Raw genomic sequence first — 17637 nt, forward strand, 5'->3', positions numbered from 1 at the left:
TGAACAATGCCACACTCGATGTCTTTCAGACAGTTTGCAAAACTACATCTTTTACTTCCTCTTCTTTCTAATGATTCAGCTACTGTTGGAGCTTGTGATCTACATTTTGATGGTGTATTTTCGGGCTGATTGAGCGATCTGGAACTTTGCTGTCTCCGAGGGAGTTTGGTGAGGTTTCGAGGGGAGTGTGCTGCCTGGAGGCCAAGAAGCCTGGAGACAGGGCACAGGCCCAAGATCAACTCCATTTCTCACTGATTAAAGCATCAAGGAAGATTGAAATCAGTGAGGACAAGAGCAAAAGACAAGTGGGTATTCAGTGCCGTCTGCCTGCGAGTGACCAATTTCTTTCCTGCTCTCGCTTGCTGTCACCAGAGGACGGTGCCTGAGTTTAGTTGGCCTCTGCCTCCCACTCGCTCATCACTGCCGGAGGAGGAAGAAGGAGTCTTGGGTTTTGGGCAAGGTTTCATCAGCGTGGTTTGTGGATTGGATTCTGTAGTTCACATTATGACATGTTTCTGGATGTTGTTGCTATACTGTGCAGTTTTGATCAGGGTGGGCTGACTCTGTGGCCTGCAGTCAACGAGCAACACAGCATGAGGTTGAACTGAACTGAGCTGGAACTGAATATCTCTGCACTGTTACAATGACTTAGTGATTTCACGTTTTATATTCTGTATTTCTCACTCACTTTTTGCCATTTACCTGATTTGTTCTTGTTTTTTTGCATGATGGGCATTTGATAATAGACAACAGGTGCAGGAGTAGGCCATTCAGCCCTTTGTGCCAGCACCACCATTTATTGTGATCATGGCTGATCATCCACAATTAGAACCCCGTTCCTGCCTTCTCCCCATATCCCTTGACTCCGCTATCTTTAAGAGCTCTACCTAACTCTTTCTTGAAGGCATCTAGAGAATTGGCCTCCACTGCCTTCAGAGGCAGAGCCTTCCATAGATCCACAACTCTCTGGGTGAAAAAGTTTTTCCTGAACTCCGTTCTAAATGGCCTACCCCTTATTCTTAAACTGTGGCCTCTGGTTCTGGACATTGGGAGCATGTTTCCTGCCTCTAGTGTGTCTAATCCCTTAATAATCTTATATGTTTCAGTCAGATCCCCTCTGATCCTTCTAAATTCCAGTGTATACAAGCCCAGTCGCTCCAATCTTCCAACATATGATGGTCCTGCCATCCCTGGAATTAACCTCGTGAACCTACGCTGCACTCCCTCAATAGCAAGAATTTCCTTCCTCAAATTTGGAGACCAGAACTGCACACAATACTCCAGGTGGGGTCTCACCAGGGCCCTGTACAGCTGCAGAAGGACCTCTTTACTCCTATACTCAATTCCTCGTTATGAAGGCCAATGTGCCATAAGCTTTCTTTACTGCCTGCTGTAGCTGCATGCTTACTTTCAGTGACTGATGAACAAGGACACCTCGATCTCGTTGTACTTCCCCTTTTCCTAATTTGACACTATTCAGATAGTAATCTGCCTTCCTGTTCTTGCCACCAACGTGGATAACCTCACATTTATCCACATTAAACTGCATCTGCCCACTCATCCAACCTGTCCAAGTCACCCTGAATTCTCATAACATCCTCCTCATATTTCACACTGCCACGCAGCTTTGCGTCATCAGCAAATTTGCTAATGTTACTTTTAATCCCTTCATCTAAATCATTAACGTATATTGTAAACAGCTGCGGTCCCAGCACCGAGCCTTGCGGTACCCCACTAGTCGCAGCCTGCCATTCTGAAAGGGACCCGTAAATCCCTACTCTTTTTTTCCTGTCTGCCAACCAGTTTTCTATCCATGATGTTTTTCTTTGAATGAGTTCCTTGGTTTTCTGTGTTTTGTGGCTCTCTGTGGGAAGATGAATCTCAAGGTTGTATGTATCTTGATAATAAATTTACTTTGACTTTGGTTTGAGCCAAACAAGATCATTGCGGTGTCATCGGATAGTGGAACAGATTCGGGGAGGGACACTTAAAACACCTGCATGTGTCTGGGTGATGGAGATTGCCTTCCTAGGTGGATGTAAACCTGATTTCTAATAAAATTCCTATTTCTGTGAGCAGAGGCCTGGACATCTTGCTGCAGTGGCTGTTGATTGCTGGATTTTGGTCTGCGCACATTTTGTGTTTTGAGCTGGAGGGGCTTATCTTTGGCTGACTGGTGCTCTTTCTGTATTACCTTGGGAGATGGGATGGGAGAAATTCCTTCCTTTCAGACATACTCGTTCTTTCAGGTTAAGGTTGCAGTGGAGCTGACCTGGGGAAGAGTTTTCGGAGTTGTCGTACCCCAGGTGTAGCTGTTCTTTAGCTGGAGGTTTCCTGAGCCAGATTGTACACATAGGCTGGCAATTGTCTTTATTTTACATTTGAAGTGCTGCAGTTAAAGAGCTTTCAGAGTACTTCACACGTTAAAGTCAAGCACTTCACAGTCCGTTCACACTGTTTCCGAAATTGGGTCATTGAAGGCAATTGGAGCATGCAACATCAGAGATGAGAGTAGCCAGTGATGTACTGTGAGTATGGATGATAATAACACTCTGAGCTCTAGGTGAATCAGTTAATGTGTGATAAACTGGCAGCTATACACCCTCACCCAGCCCTTTCTTTGTGAAAACAGATGAATGTAGAAGATTTTCAGGGGCATTTTGGGAGAGGGATGGGATTAGCCTTTGAGGAAGGTGGCTTGCTGGGGTCAGAAATGAGAAACGATTGTTTTATTGTGCTTGTGGGAGCCATACCCTGTGAATTGAAATTGATTATTCTCACTAAACAGATAACAGTTAGGCGGAGGTTCCCATGGGTCTAAAACTACGAGTGCAAGTAGCTGTCAGGGTCAAGAAGGTATCTAAAACTGAGGATTTTATTTAAACACTTTCAAGAATGTTTACAGAATAATGTAATATGAATCTGTTGCAACGCACAAAATGCAGGAGGATCTCGGCTGGTAAGGCAGCACCTATGGAAATGAATCAACAGTGACGTTTCTGGCCAAGACCCTTCATCAGACCTGGAAAGAATGGGGGGGGGGGGGGGGAGGAGCCACATCCCTCCTCAGCTGTTTCCTTGTGAAAAAGGATGAATGTGTGTTGTTGCAGTGGATTTCTAGCATCTGAATCTCCTGTATGTGAAACTGTTGGCCTGGTTTGTTTTGGTATGAAAGTTCGTCACTGGAATTGGAGTCACAGCATTAGAGAAAGATGCAGTATGGAAACAGGGCCTTCAACCTGCCAAGACAACACCACCCATTAGTACACTTATACACTTATAAATTAGTCACCCATTTATACACTTATGCTCGTATATTAATCTCCCTGTTTTTAATTCTCTTGGTGTTCTTATCAGCACTCTTCTCCACACTTGGGGCAATTTACAAGTGGCCATTTAATGTACTAATCAGTACATCTTTAGGGTTTGGAAGGAAACCCGCATGGTCACGGAGAATGGGCAAGCTTCACACAGACACCATCGTGTTACGTTCTGTAACACTAAACTAAGACATGGGCGTCCGAAATGTGGGTCTGACTTCAAGTTTACTTTAAGCGAGGTGGGCATGTATCAAATGGTAACATGATGACGTATACAGTTCACTTATTTATAGATATAATTCGTAATGAATTATTTAAATGAACATGAATGCTTAGTCAAACAATAGATATACAAGATTACTCAAATATTATTGAAATATTAACTATACAGCACCTCCTAAACCAGGATTGAACCTTGGTGACTTGGCGCTAGGAGTTAGCAGTTCCACTCTCTGCGCTGATGTGTTGCCTGTGATAATCTGGTATGCCGATGTGCAGAAGGTTAGTGCTGGTAAATAGAATCAGTTAGAGGGTTCCTCGATGGTGGATTATGTGGTCTGTTTCTGTGCTGTATGACTCCAAAGCTTTAAATCTCAACATTATAACATATAATAGCATTTGTACGGACCTACCAATGTTTATTTGGAAACTGCAGTCCTCTGAACTTGGGTTACTTGCCATCTTGAGCTTGGAGTCAGGATCTGAATCTCACAACAGAAAGACGGATGAGTTCGCTTCACCTCATGCACCTTAGCATAGTATAGACAAGGTTTAACAGCCTGTCAAAAGATGGAAGGATATAAATGTTGGAAGAGAGGTGGAAGGAGGAAAGGTTTAAGGAACAAATTGGTGGGTCCCCAAAAACTGCCAGTCAAGAAGGACCGGAAGAGGGTTGAAGAGAAGAGAGCTGGAAGCATCAGAATGAGAAGATAATAGACTAATGGGTTAACAGGAGAAGGTTGAATGCAGGAGGGGAAAATTAGTGGTGAAGGGGTAAATTAACAGAAAAACTCAAAATTTAAGCCTCAGTGGGAGTTATTGTAATTGCAGTTGGTTGTTGATATGGAGAGTTGAGTCAGACATTATTCACCATGGGTACTAACCCTCACCTCTTCCAGCCCTTCTTGTCATCATTTGGATGTTGGATTTCCCTGTCCTCTAATTTCATCATTAATTTATATCTAATTTGTTATATTTCACATTGATATGGCATTTCTCTTCCGATAATGCTGGAAGTTTTCAGTCAACTAAATATTAGGTGGTCTGAAGGCATTGCCTTCAATTCATGTAATAAACACTGTTTCATACCTGGCACTTCCATCCCTACCATTGGAGGTTCTCCAAATCTAGATGTTCATAATCTTGGGAAACACTGAGTTGAGCTTCAAGCTCTGTTGGTTCTATCATTGAGAAGGTATATTCCCATCCCCAACTCACTGCAAATGTGACCTCACTCATTTCCTGCTCTCAACTATCTCAGCTTACCTGTAGTTCAAACCTTCATCCATGCTTTGGTTACCTTGAGAACTGCCCTATCCAGTGTTCTACAGCTGTTTTCGCACCTTCCATTCTCCATACACTTGAATACAAAAATCCCTTTGGCCCTTTATCTGAACATTGTTCGATTTGGCTAGCGAAGAGCAGCTTGGTTTTTAAAATTATTCCTCCTAGTTCTTAAGTTGCTACATGGCTTCCTCCTCCTTTTCTTTGCAGTCTTCCTGAGCTGAAATCGCTGATCTGTATTCCTCCAAGTTGTGCCTCGTGTGGGTCTCTAATTTTCATATCTACTACGCAAGACAGTAGGAGTAGCAGTAGGCCGTCAGGCTCCTCAGGCCAGCCCCATCATTTAAAATGTGCTTAACTGATCTATGCTGCTCTTAGATCCTGTGCCATTTCTCCATAGCCCTCTAATCCTTGATCTCCAAATATCCACCTCCCCTTTAAGTACTCCTAATGATCCAGTTTCCACCACCTGAAGGGATACAAAATTCCAGAGTTCCAGCACCCTCAGCAAAAATAAATTTTTAGTATGACCTGTCTCAATATTTGACAGCCATGTTATCTCGGATGTTGCCTCCAGAATTTCCTCATTATACTTTATTCTTTCTATCTCCATTTTTTTGCATCACTATTCAAAATATGTTTGCTAAGTCTTTCAAGAAATTTACAGATGGTAACACCACAAATGGACCAAATCTCAAATAACAATGAGTCAAAGTACAGGAAGGAGATAGAGAGCCAAGTGGCATGGTGTTGTGACAACAGCTTTTCCCTCAGTGCCAGCAAAACAGAAGAGATTGTCACTGAGTTCAGGAAGGGTGGTGATGGACTCACTCCTATTTACATCAACAGTTTAAGGAGTTTGAAGAGTGAACATCACTTGTTCCAGTCCAACCCTCATCGATGTCACAGCCAAGAAATCTCGCCAGTGTCTCGACTTCCTCAGGTGGCTAAAGAAATCTGATGTATTCCCATTAACCTCACCAATTTTTATTGATGCACCATAGAAAGCTTTGTATCCAGATGAAGGACAATTATTTGTCCGAAAAGCAAAAAAGTGCTGAGAGCAGTGGATGCATATGAGCACACCATGAAATGCGCCTCACTTTGCTTGCATCTCTCTCTGCCTCAGTAGAGCTGCCGGCATAATCAAAGACCTCAGCCACCCTGGATACTCTGCCCCTGCCTATTGGACAGAAAATCCAATAACCTGAAAGCTCACACCACCAGGCTCAAGGACAGGTTTTGTCCTGCGATTATTAGGCTATCGAACAATCTTGACCTCAAAATCTGTCTTGTAATGGCTTTGCACCTTATTGTCTGCCTGAACTGCACGTTCTGTTTTTGATATCCCTCGCACTGACTCGGTGCACTGTTGTAATAAAATCATCTGCGGTATATGGATGGCATGCAAAACAAAAGTTTTTCATTCTATCTCAATACGTGTGACAATAATAAACTTATTTACCAATTTTAAAACAAAAGACTAAATGATGGAAATCTGGATCAATGCATATCTTTAATCCTTTATAAACTTCTGCCCACGCTCTTTCCTGTCAATGTGAAGGGTCCCAGCCTGAAATGTCAACTGTTCATTTCCTTCCATACTTGCTGCCTGACCTGCTGAGTTCCTGTAGCATGTTGAGCTAATTTACCCACTTGACCAATTTACCAAAACCTTATTGCCATAGTATTTTCTTCTTACTGGCTTGACATCAGATTTTATCTGATGACACTCCTGAGAAACTCCTTGGGAAATTTAAGGTCTTAAAAATATACTGTAAGTCTATGCACAACCAAAACATTCTTGTACGTGATCATAATCCAAGATTTCTAGTCATTAAGTGGATGCTCTTTATAATCATCTTCTGTTTCGGAGCCTGTCCACCTAAGCTGGGAGTGAGGCCATCTCAATCTAAGCACCGGGCCGATTTAGAAAGGTCAGGTATGGGTGGGTGGTAAGGTTCCAGGCCCAAAGCGTATTGATGCAGCAGGGCCGGGTCCTAGTGTAGTGAACGACCCGATGTTTGGACAATTTAAATGCTGGGCCAGAAGGACTGAGATGGCAGGGTGGGGCTGGTTCTGTTTGCTTTGTGTTTACTCCGCTCTCCCTGGCGCTGAGGCTGTGGGCCTTGCTCCAGTTGCTCTGGGCTTCGTGTCTATGGATCCACTTCCATTCTGAATGCTGTCTCTTCCTTTTGTTGTTTGCACGATTTGTGTTCTCTCTCTCTCTCTCTCTCTCTCTCTCTCTCTCTCTCTCTCTCTCTCTCCCCCCCCCTCCCTCTCTCTCTCTCTCTCTCCCCCCCCCTCCCTCCCTCTCTCCCTCTCTCCCTCTCCCCCCCTCCCTCCCTCTCTCCCTCTCTCCCTCTCTCCCTCTCTCCCCTCTCCCCTCTCTCCTCTCTCCTCTCTCTCTCCTCCCCCCCCCCCCCATTGGGTGTATGCTAGTCTTTTTTAAATGGGCTCTTTCGGGTTTCTTGTTTTGTGGCTGCTTGTAAGGAGAGGCATCTCAAGGGTGTGTAATTTATACATACTTTGATAATGCTTTGAACTTCATTACTTTCTAATTTCAAAGTTCTAAGTTCAAAATAAATTTATTATCAAAGTACATATATGTCACCAAATACAACCCTGAGATTGATTTCCTTGTGGGTATACTCAGAAATCCATAATAGAATAATAACCATAAAAGCATCAATGAAGGGCGCCTCCAATCTGGTCGTTCAGCCAAAGTGCAGAAGACAATAAACTGTACAAATGCAAAAGAAAGATATAATAATGATAAATTATTATGATAAAGTATAAAAGCCACAACCAACAGGCTCCCAGACTGCTTCTTTCACTGGGTCGTCAGACTTATTAACTCACGCTGATTTGAGTGTATTTCTGTTACATTGACTGTTATACTTTTTTTTTTGTAAATTACTATAGTTGCACATTGCACATTTAGACGGAAGCATCACGTAAAGATTTTTACTCCTCATTTATGTGAAGGATGTAAGAAATAAAGTTAATTCATTTCAATAAATAAGCCATGAACATGGAGAACATGAGGGGAAGTGTTCTTGAAAGTGGGAACATTTCGGTGATGGGACAAGTGAAGTTGCCCCCTTTTGTTCAAGAGCCTGATGGTTGAGGGGTAATAACTGTTCCTGAACCTGCTTGTGTGAGTCCTAAGGCTCCTGTGCCTTTGATGGCAGCAGTAAGAAGAGAGTGTGGCCTGGGTGGTTCTCGTCCTTGACGATGGATGTTGCTTTCCTGTGACATCGCTCTATGTAGACCTGCTCAACAGTGCAAAGTCTTTACCCGTGATGGACTGGGCTGTATCCATGACTTTTTAAAGGATTTTCCGTTGAAGGGCATTGGTGCTTCCGTACCAGGCTGTGTTGCAGCCAGGCAATATACCCTCCATTACACATCTATAGAAGTTTGTCAAAGTTTTGGGTATCATGCTGAATCTTCACAAACTCCTAAGCATGTAAAGACGCTGCTGTGCTTTCATTGTAATTGCACTTACATGCTGGGCCCAGGACAGGTCCTCCGAAATAAAAACACTTATGCCCAAATTTTGTGAGAAATTGTTCCAAGTGTAATTTGTTCTGAGTATGCACCGTGTGACTTTGCATTATTAGTTAAAATGAGAAAATGTACAATTGTAACATTTCATTCTTTTTCTTTTTCTTTTTCAGAGGGGCGATTGCATCTCCAGGATATCCCTTCCATCACCAGCAGAGGGCACCTGGATGCCACCCCTGACCTCGTAGTGGACTCTTCCTACTACAGCAACTTTTATCAGCCATCCCTCTATCCAGCTTACTACAACAATCTTTACAACTATCCCCAGTACCAGGTGGCTGTAGCAGGGGATTCGCCTGCATCTGATGTAGGTTCAACGCTGGGAGGGACAACCGTGAAAAACAGTCTTCGAGGACTGTCTGCATCATTAGTTTCTGGCCAAACAGGAAACCAGTGGCAGGTAAAATCAACACTGTGAAGTTTTACTATTGTCACTTTGCTGCTTTGTATTAATTGTGTCCTTAGTGACTTTTTATATTATGTTTTGGATGGTTTACCTATAGAAACCTGAGGTATTTTTCCTGATCCTTTCCCTAAGGAATGTCCATTGCCAGTTGGAAGAGCAACAGGAATGGGGATGGAGCCTGTAAGATTGTGGGCTTCTCTTATTCCTTTACAACTCTGTGAGTCCAGGTCTTCAACAGGCATTAGTCTATCATTCAGTGTGTTTGAGGAAACTGGAGGCTTTTCTGAACTCTTTCATTCATTTCAAAAATGTGCCCAAAAAGCAGTTCTAAGCACCAATGATGGGCCAGTGCCAGGCTTGACAATGAACCCAGGAAGATTTCTAAGGCAAGAAATGAATGTTTGAACTTCTGACCACCAGGGCCTTGAGCCCGCTTTAGCGATACGCAGAGAGTCTGAGGCCCAGCAGCTGTTGGTCTGTACTGTTCCTAGTTTTACAGTGCAGGTGGAGGGGTGGCAGAATGATACACCCGTGTTAAGGGCTCACATTCTAGGTGGGTAGAAGATTAGAAAGTTCATGTAAACTTGGAAAAATCCATTCTAAACCCTTTAAAAGATGCATTTTTAAGAACTCACGTTGAATTAATCTCAGTGAATTCTCTTCAGTCAACTAATATATTTATTAATGCAGCTATCCCGTGGATATCTTCCTGTTTCCTTTCCTTTCAGTTCTTTTTTTTTACCCTGTAATGCATTCATGATTCCCACCTTGCTCATCCCACTTTCCATGTGTTGTACGGTTTGCAGGACACCTGTTCTGAGCGTCTTCAGTCAGTATAGTAAAGGGAAGGAAATTACTTTTCTTTTGCCTCGGAGTTTGGAAAAAAAACACTCAATAAAAAAAAAATGATGACTTAACTCTTAAATGTGTTGGAGTGAGTTGGAAAGTGAATGCCTTCAAAGGCTGAAGGCCACCTCCAGCCGAATTGCTATCAGGCTTCGAGGAAGTCAGGTAGGTGAAAGGACTGTGAAGGGGTCCACAACTGTGGTGGCTTTTTAAATATTAAAATGAGTTGTGAGGCCATTCGTTTAATCTGTTTTAATGCTGGCAACTGGATTGTGCAGACTCCTTGAAGCTTGGCAGTCCAAAGGAGTGGGGCTGAAGGGGTGGGTTATTGGCAAGGATAGCTTATGGGAAAAGGTAATACCCTTACAGCTCTTCCTGTCACCAAGAGTGTTTTCCATCACCAAACCAGCTGGCCAAGCTCCATGCCAGCTAACCATCTGTCCATATTGTAACAGAATGGCACGATAGCGTAGCTGTAAAGGGGGACACTGTTCCAGCCTGGGGTGCCGGAATTCAACTCCAGCACCGACTGTGAGGAGTCTCTCTGTGTCCTCCCTATGGAGTGCATGGGTTTCCCCAGGTGCTGTGGTTTCCTCCCACAGTCCAAAAACATACTGAGTAGGTTAATTGGTCTCCGTAATTTGTCCCGCAATTAAGTTAGGGTTGTCAGGAGTTTTGTAGCTCAAAATGTTGGAGGGGCCTACTCCGCGCTATATTGCTAAATAAGTAAATTGTCACTCACTTTGGTATCTGTCAACAACTGGATGAGCTAATCAGTTATTGTACTGAATATCTAGTGGAAAGTTAGTATTTATATTGGTGTGTTTTAATTTTCAGAGAAATGAAAACGATGACAAGGTAAGTACATTTTTATTCACTTTTATTTATCTGCATTGTAGCTTCTTCTCCCTGAACTGCTTTCTGGTTTAATATCTTCAGTTTTTAATTTTTTTTTGTCTTCGTTCTTTAGCTGCATGTACTAATTTTACATTTCTTGTCGTTTTATCTTCTGACAAGATCTGCTCAATCACCATTTTCTTGTAGCTGTTATGTCCTGTACATGACTTTCACATGGTGGCTCGTTGTATTAGCTGACAGGATAATGGCATTCTTGCATTGATAGCAAGAACTTTATCGAAGTCTGTGAAATATACACAGCAGGAACATAAATCCAGTACATTTTATAGGGAACAGCAGGGCCTGTATACATTATGGATGAAATTTCTGGCAGGATCTCAGACATAACGGGTGGCTTACTGAAAAAAATAACAGACAGTGCATCTGGAAAATGTCTTGTATTCAAATGCTGTAAAATGTAAAATTAATTGTGTTACTCGTTTCATGAACATTTTATGTCTTAGGAAATGCCTTTGTTAAAACAGCTATTAAAGAAATATCACACTTACACAACACAGTTCAAATTATGCATCTGTCAAAGTTTCCAGAATGGTCACTGGTACCACTCTCAATAGGATGTGTACAATTTGGTAACATTAAAATAAAGGTACTATAAATACATTGCTCAAGCTTTGTCATACTGAACTGGAATGACATGAAAACTCCAGAGAGCTCAAAGGAAGAAGACCCGATTGTGTCATTAAGTCTGACTTGACCAGAAGGAAATGATACCTGGAGTCAAAATCATTACCCTGGAGTTGCAGATGTCAAGTAAGTCTGAATTACTTATTCTTTGGTTAAGTTAATCACGAAAACTAGAGCCAAGTGTACTCCTAAAATGCAAAGCACCTAACTCATGCTCTCACTGTTCTTAAAATTCCTCTTCCGTAAGTGCACCTTACACCTTAGTTTGTGTCCTTGAGTTTGTGTATAACTTTTTTTGTGATCACGGATGAATTGCAAGCAGTTAATTTCAGTGCTTTCATTAAGTGTGGTTATTTGGGAGAGCATTTTGATCCTACTAGAGATTTCTTGCAGTTATGAGGGGCTTTTGCCATGATTTGGCACTGAGAGTCAAATCAGGAGAACCCATCAGAAGTTTACTTTCAGCAAAGGGCAGGAACTGCCTTCAGTAAACATTCACAATTGGCTGTTGAATGATTGGAAAGTTGTTTGTTGGCAGGAGTTTGCTGGGTGGAAATGAAAATCTCACAAAGCACATATCAGCTCCGTACACCACCCATAGAAAGCCATTCTAAGGTCATTGTCTGCACAAACATCACTATGACGTGTCAGCACAAACGATAGAGCTTCTTGATCAAGATGCTGATTGGCTGTGGTCTACTCTTGCCATCACGGCCTAGATTAACAGTTTATTGCCTCATTTACAATTCCTATGTCCTTGACAGCCTCTTTCCAATTTCCATCTTTTGAAACCAATTCCCAAGATGGAACTTCGTATTTTGTAACTGAGATGGAAGAGTTGGAACACTCCGGTGTGGGTCTTGGTGCTTATAGAGGGTAAAGGGTGTTGGAACTGTCTGCCCATTGGAAAGTGGACATGACACTTCCTTGGCTTGTCAGTTTTACCTCCGGTGACCAGAATCGTCCACCGTTAAATCATGCATTTGCTTCTTGGCCTTTCAAGCCCACCTTTTAAGGCTCTCCCAGTAACGAAGGCTTTGACACGAATGCTGTTTGACATGCCTTATCCCTCTTGAATTCTGTGGGATGCCTGATTTTTAAGCAAATAAGGACCATTCATCTGGTATAAACCTCAAGTGGAAATATTGCTGAAGCTTCAAAACTGGCCTAAATTTCTTGTATAGTTGTTCCTGACATCATTTGATTTTCTAGTTAATTATTCCTTTGGTGTGGTCTGGATAATGAATGGAGCTATATTTTGATGCATAGTAGGAAAAGGATAAGAGGTAGGAGTTGGTCATGAGAGTATTCATCTGAGTAATTTTCCTTCCTATTTACCCTAATTCGACTTCAAAGTTGGTAAGTAGCAATGTCAGTCAATAACTTCCAATGTTATGGAGTTAAATTAACCTTCCTTTTTAGATATCGTCGTCGTCTGAACTCTTAGTGCCGAGGTGGCTCATGGGGCCTCTCTTTTTAGATATATGGAATGTTAAAGTCAGCCCACATTGCCCAGAGGGACTGAGAGTTATGTTCACAGAAGAATGCAGAACAGTGAACAGACTGATGTGGCACTTGTTAGTGTTTGCACATGACTACTTATGTATCTATTTTACCTTAGAATTTAGATCTGGTACCCAGTCATGTAATTATACTAAATTCTGCTGTGGACTTGAAGAAGTAAGGTGACTCCACACTATCCCATGCCCAGTTGTTCAAAATTTTGTAGGCTGCAATTGCTTTCACTTAACTTGTAAAAACCTGTACTTTTTCTCCATCTGGAGCAATTGACAAGATACTACATATACCGACTATTATAACTACTGTGCGTGCTTTCACGCTTCAAGTTACTGGGCATATACCGTGTAGATGCTACATCTCAGGCAGAACTGGAGCACCATAGTGCATGCTTATTAGCTGCTGTGAATTAGATTAAAGCGGTGCATTTCCATTATCTTTACAAGCTACAATCCCCTACTGAGCTTTTCTCTTGTGTGCTGTATAACAATTCTTGCTGGAAGGTGACAAGACAGATTTTCTTACAGACTTATTGTTGCACTTCACAGTTACAATGTACAGGATAGCCAGCAGCATTGTTGGCAGCTGCTTGTGTGGTCTATAAGATGCTCCAATGCAGTACTGAGATGCATGTATTCCAACCAAGTACTCTAGGTGAGACATTAATCTTCAGAACAGGTCCCTATTTTTGTTTTAATTTATAATCTCCTATGAATGTATCTAATCATTCAGCTTTAGCTAGGTGTATATTTCTCTGTATTCAAAGGATTCAAAGTCCATTGATTATCAAAGTAGGTACACAGTATCTAACCCTGGGGTTCATCTCCACAGACAGCCAGGAAACAAAGAAAACTAAGAAGGAAAACCATGGAACTGGTTCAAATAAAAAACATCAACCCTTCCCCTGCGCGCGCACGCACACACACACACACACACACACACACACACACACACACACACACACACACACACACACACACACACACACACACACATATCATGCAAACAGCAACAAGAAAGAATGAGTGAAAACACAGAATATTAAACACAAAATCGAAGAGTCCATATTCAGTTCAACTCAGTTTTCACTTGGTGAGACCGCACCTAGAGCATTGTGTGCAGTTTTGGTCCCCTAATCTGAGGAAAGACATTCTTGCCATAGAGGGAGTACAGAGAAGGTTCACCAGATTGATTCCTGGGATGGCAGGACTTTCATATGAAGAAAGACTGGATCGACTATGCTTATACTCAGTGGAAATTAGAAGATTGAGGGGGGATCTTATTGAAACGCATAAAATTCTAAAGGGATTGGACAGGCTAGATGCAGGAAGATTGTGTCCGATGTTGGGGAAGTCCAGAACGAGGGGTCACAGTTTAAGAATAAAGGGGAAGCCTTTTAGGACCAAGATGAGGAAAAACTTCTTCACACAGAGAGTGGTGAATCTGTGGAATTCTCTGCCACAGGAAACAGTTGAGGCTGGTTCATTGGCTATATTTAAGAGGGAGTTAGATATGGCCCATGTGGCTAAAGAGATCAGAGGGTATGGAGAGAAAGCAGGTACAGGGTTCTGAGTTGGATGATCAGCCATGATCATCCTGAATGGTGGTGCAGGCTCGAAGGGCCGAATGGCCTACTCCTGCACCTATTTTCTATGTGCAGGCAGCCCCAATTCAAATTTGCCCAAGAACACAGTAGAGAAAGGAGTGACCATAAACTAGAAACCACATCATAATGTGAACTACAGTCCAAAGCACAAACGGTGTTGATTCGCCCTTGCTCTGGGACCATTCTCTGACAGATTATTCGAACTCAGGGGTCTTCCCCCTGGAGCAGCGAGGGGGAGAGAGAGAGAGAGAGAGACTGACTGTCACGTGCAGACACCCTCCTCCAGCAGCAGCGAGTGAGAGGTGAGTAGATGATGTTGAACTTGCTCACCCTCAGCATCTACCTCGATGTTTTCAGTCTCCCTCAACACTTTAATCGGTAAGATTACTGAGAAATGGAGTCGATCATGGGCTCATGCCCTGTCTCTAACCTTCTTGGCCTTAAGGCCACTCCTCTCCCAGTTCCTTCTTGGAGACAGCAAAGCACAAGATTGCTCACCATCAAACTGTAGGTCACAGGCTCCAATAGACCAGAACCACATTTAAAAAGAAAAAGCCGTAAAAGTCAAAGCAACAGTTTTGTGGACAATATGGAGTATGTCACCTGTGGTAGCGTTGTTCGCTGGCGCCAGCTTCTTCTGGCTCATCATCATTTTCTAATTGTCTGAGTTTGCCCATGTTGCTGAAGAAAGGGAAAGGAAATAGAGATGCAGATAGGAGAACAGAAGACCATTGTCTAGCACAACTAAAGTGAATAATGAAGGTCATAATCATGAAAGAAAATTTGATTGATTTGTGGCCTTTGAGACAATTGGAGACTTGGCATTTGTTAAAATTCTGATTGAAGATGTGGATAGCCATTTCTCTTTCATCACCTGTATCTGTTCTTCAGTGGTCTGTAGTTCTTTTCCAGGAGTCCTCAGTCCTAACGTTGTCTGTTGTTTACAAATGCTTAAGTACTTCTCTTTGGAATCTTGTTTTCGCTTGAGAGAGTAAAGCAGAATAGTCAGTCAATAATTATGCCATTTCTTGCTTGCCCACTAGGATATACAGATTGTCAACATCTGTTTACAGCAGTGAAGATTATTTTTGAGTCTATAAATTCCTTTTCAAACAAACTTCAACAAATCTGTACAGTTTCACTGCTCATTTCTAGCATTTGACTCTAACCAGTAACATGATCTGGATTTTAAGAAAAACATTAAATCATTTTATTAGTTGCATGTTTTCTCTTTTTTATGCATTGTGATGTTTTGGCAGAAAAGCCATTAGTCTTTAAATAAGTAATTGTCATTGTTTTAATAATAAGGAAAATACTTCTACAATTTTTAATATGATTGGTTAACAAAAACAATGCAGTTGCTGTCACTCTAGCATCAATGAATTTGATGCCAATGAAATTAAATAATGAAATGCTGAATTTAAATAAAACATTAAATGTATGGAAAAAGGTTGCAGGGATTAAGTAAAGGGACAGATAAGGTAAAGTGGACAGATGGAATAAAAATTGAATTCTAGAAATGGTCACTGTACAACAGTATTACACCCCGGGGTGTCAGAGTTCGGAGTGCAATTCTGGCATTCTCTTTAAGAAAGTTTGTTATGCTCTTCCCGAGTGCACATAGATTTCCTCCCGCAGTCCAAAGATGTACCAGCTAGTAGGTTAACTAGTCATTGTAAATTCTCCAGCAATTAGGCTGACATTAAAATAGGTGGGTTGCTGGGTTTGGGGGGCCGGAAGGGTCAGTTGTGCGTCGTATCTCAATCAATCAATCAAATAAGTAAGTAAGCAAATTGGTCACTAACTGAAAGAGGTAGATCATTTCAAATATTCTGATTTCTTATTTATTTATTTTATTAATCCATATTATTAGGAATCTTCCTTTCAGTTTTGGCTCCTCCTTGTGCATTTCTACTTGAAAGTTTGTGAAGTTTCTCAAGTAGATAGATAGATAGATACTTTATTCATCCCCAAGGGGAAATTCAACATTTTTCCAGTGTCCCATACACTTATTGTAGCAAAACTAATTACATACAGTATTTAACTCAGTATAAATATGATATGCATCTAAAATCACCCTCCCAAAAAGCATTAATAAATAGCTTTTAAAAAGTTCTTAAATAGTTTACTAAAGTGCATTGAGTGGTAACTTAAGCTCAGTCCTAACCCCGGCACTTTAACATGTCTTGCCCCTGGTGGTTGAATTGTAGAGCCGAATGGCGTTGGGGAGTAATGATCTCTTCATCCTGTCTGAAGTCATCAAGTTTATTGTCATTTATACGTGTGTCGTATTGATTGAATTGTGAAAAATTATTGCCACTCTAGGAAAACTAATTTGGATGGGTTGCTGACTCATATTTTCTCTTAAATTGTATTATATCCTTATGTTATTCAAAAGCTTGATCATGATGAGCTGTGTTACATTTGAAGGTGTACCTGCAGTCTAACACTCTATCCTCTTTTATTGTTTCTTCCTACAGGTATTGCTCAAACATCACCTGTCTGTACCAGAAACAAAGCCTGCACCTTACAGGACTTTGAGTCATACACACCATCCGTCACACGCTCTAAGACATGCTCAATAAATTGGCTCATGACAAACTCAATAGACTGGCTTGCTGACTTTAAAATTCTGGAGTGGAAGGGGAAAACAATATTACACTGCCTCATGCCAGTATCTTCACAGTAGTCCTGAGATCCGTTTCTTTGCAAATGGCTGGAGCTGCTGAGGGTGTGCCCAGTGACGGTGATGTGATTGGAGTACATATACCTGTCAGTGTAAAGCGGCGCAAGCTAGCTGCACCAATTGGCTACTGGAATGCCAGATAAGATTGCATTAGCTACCAGGCCTTCTGGTGAACTAGCCCAAGGACCAATGAATCAATGTAGGACTGAGGTTCAGCATACTGAACAACCCTGCAAGTTGTGCGGTGCTACCTACTTTAATGAACGCACTTCCATAGCAGATTGAAAGTGATGCTTCCGTGATTCTTTTGCACTTCACTGTGGTATTCTGATGTTTCTTAAAAAAAAATCCCCTTTGTTATCTCGGATACCTCACTATTCAATGGTAGTTTAGTTTTCTACTGAGCACGGGGCTGCATTAATGGCATTTGCTGAGGGTTTCATAGTTAGACAGGCCTTTCTTAAACCCTCACGTGCCTAATGTTGGAAGCATTGGAGTGAAAATATGTAAGGTCACTTATGACTAGTTTCATCTAATTTACTAGCGAGCTTCCCCATTTGCAACTCTTAATTAATGATTTTGCTCTCAATAATGAAATGCTTAGTAGTAATATACAAAAGGTACTAACAATTGAAACGTG

The 17637-nt window shown here is 41.8% G+C and overlaps 1 protein-coding gene across 1 annotated transcript in view; it reads left to right on the forward strand.

Annotated features, from left to right (window-relative positions):
* Positions 1–17637, forward strand: part of dmrt1 (doublesex and mab-3 related transcription factor 1) — a 132588-nt gene that overhangs the window by 35628 nt on the left and 79323 nt on the right. The window contains exon 3 of the mRNA XM_059971162.1: positions 8527–8667. Coding sequence (XP_059827145.1) covers positions 8527–8667 — 141 coding nt within the window. The remainder of the gene's footprint in view (positions 1–8526; positions 8668–17637) is intronic.

Source organism: Hypanus sabinus, chromosome 5, assembly GCF_030144855.1.
Source record: "Hypanus sabinus isolate sHypSab1 chromosome 5, sHypSab1.hap1, whole genome shotgun sequence".
Classification (NCBI taxonomy): domain Eukaryota; kingdom Metazoa; phylum Chordata; class Chondrichthyes; order Myliobatiformes; family Dasyatidae; genus Hypanus; species Hypanus sabinus.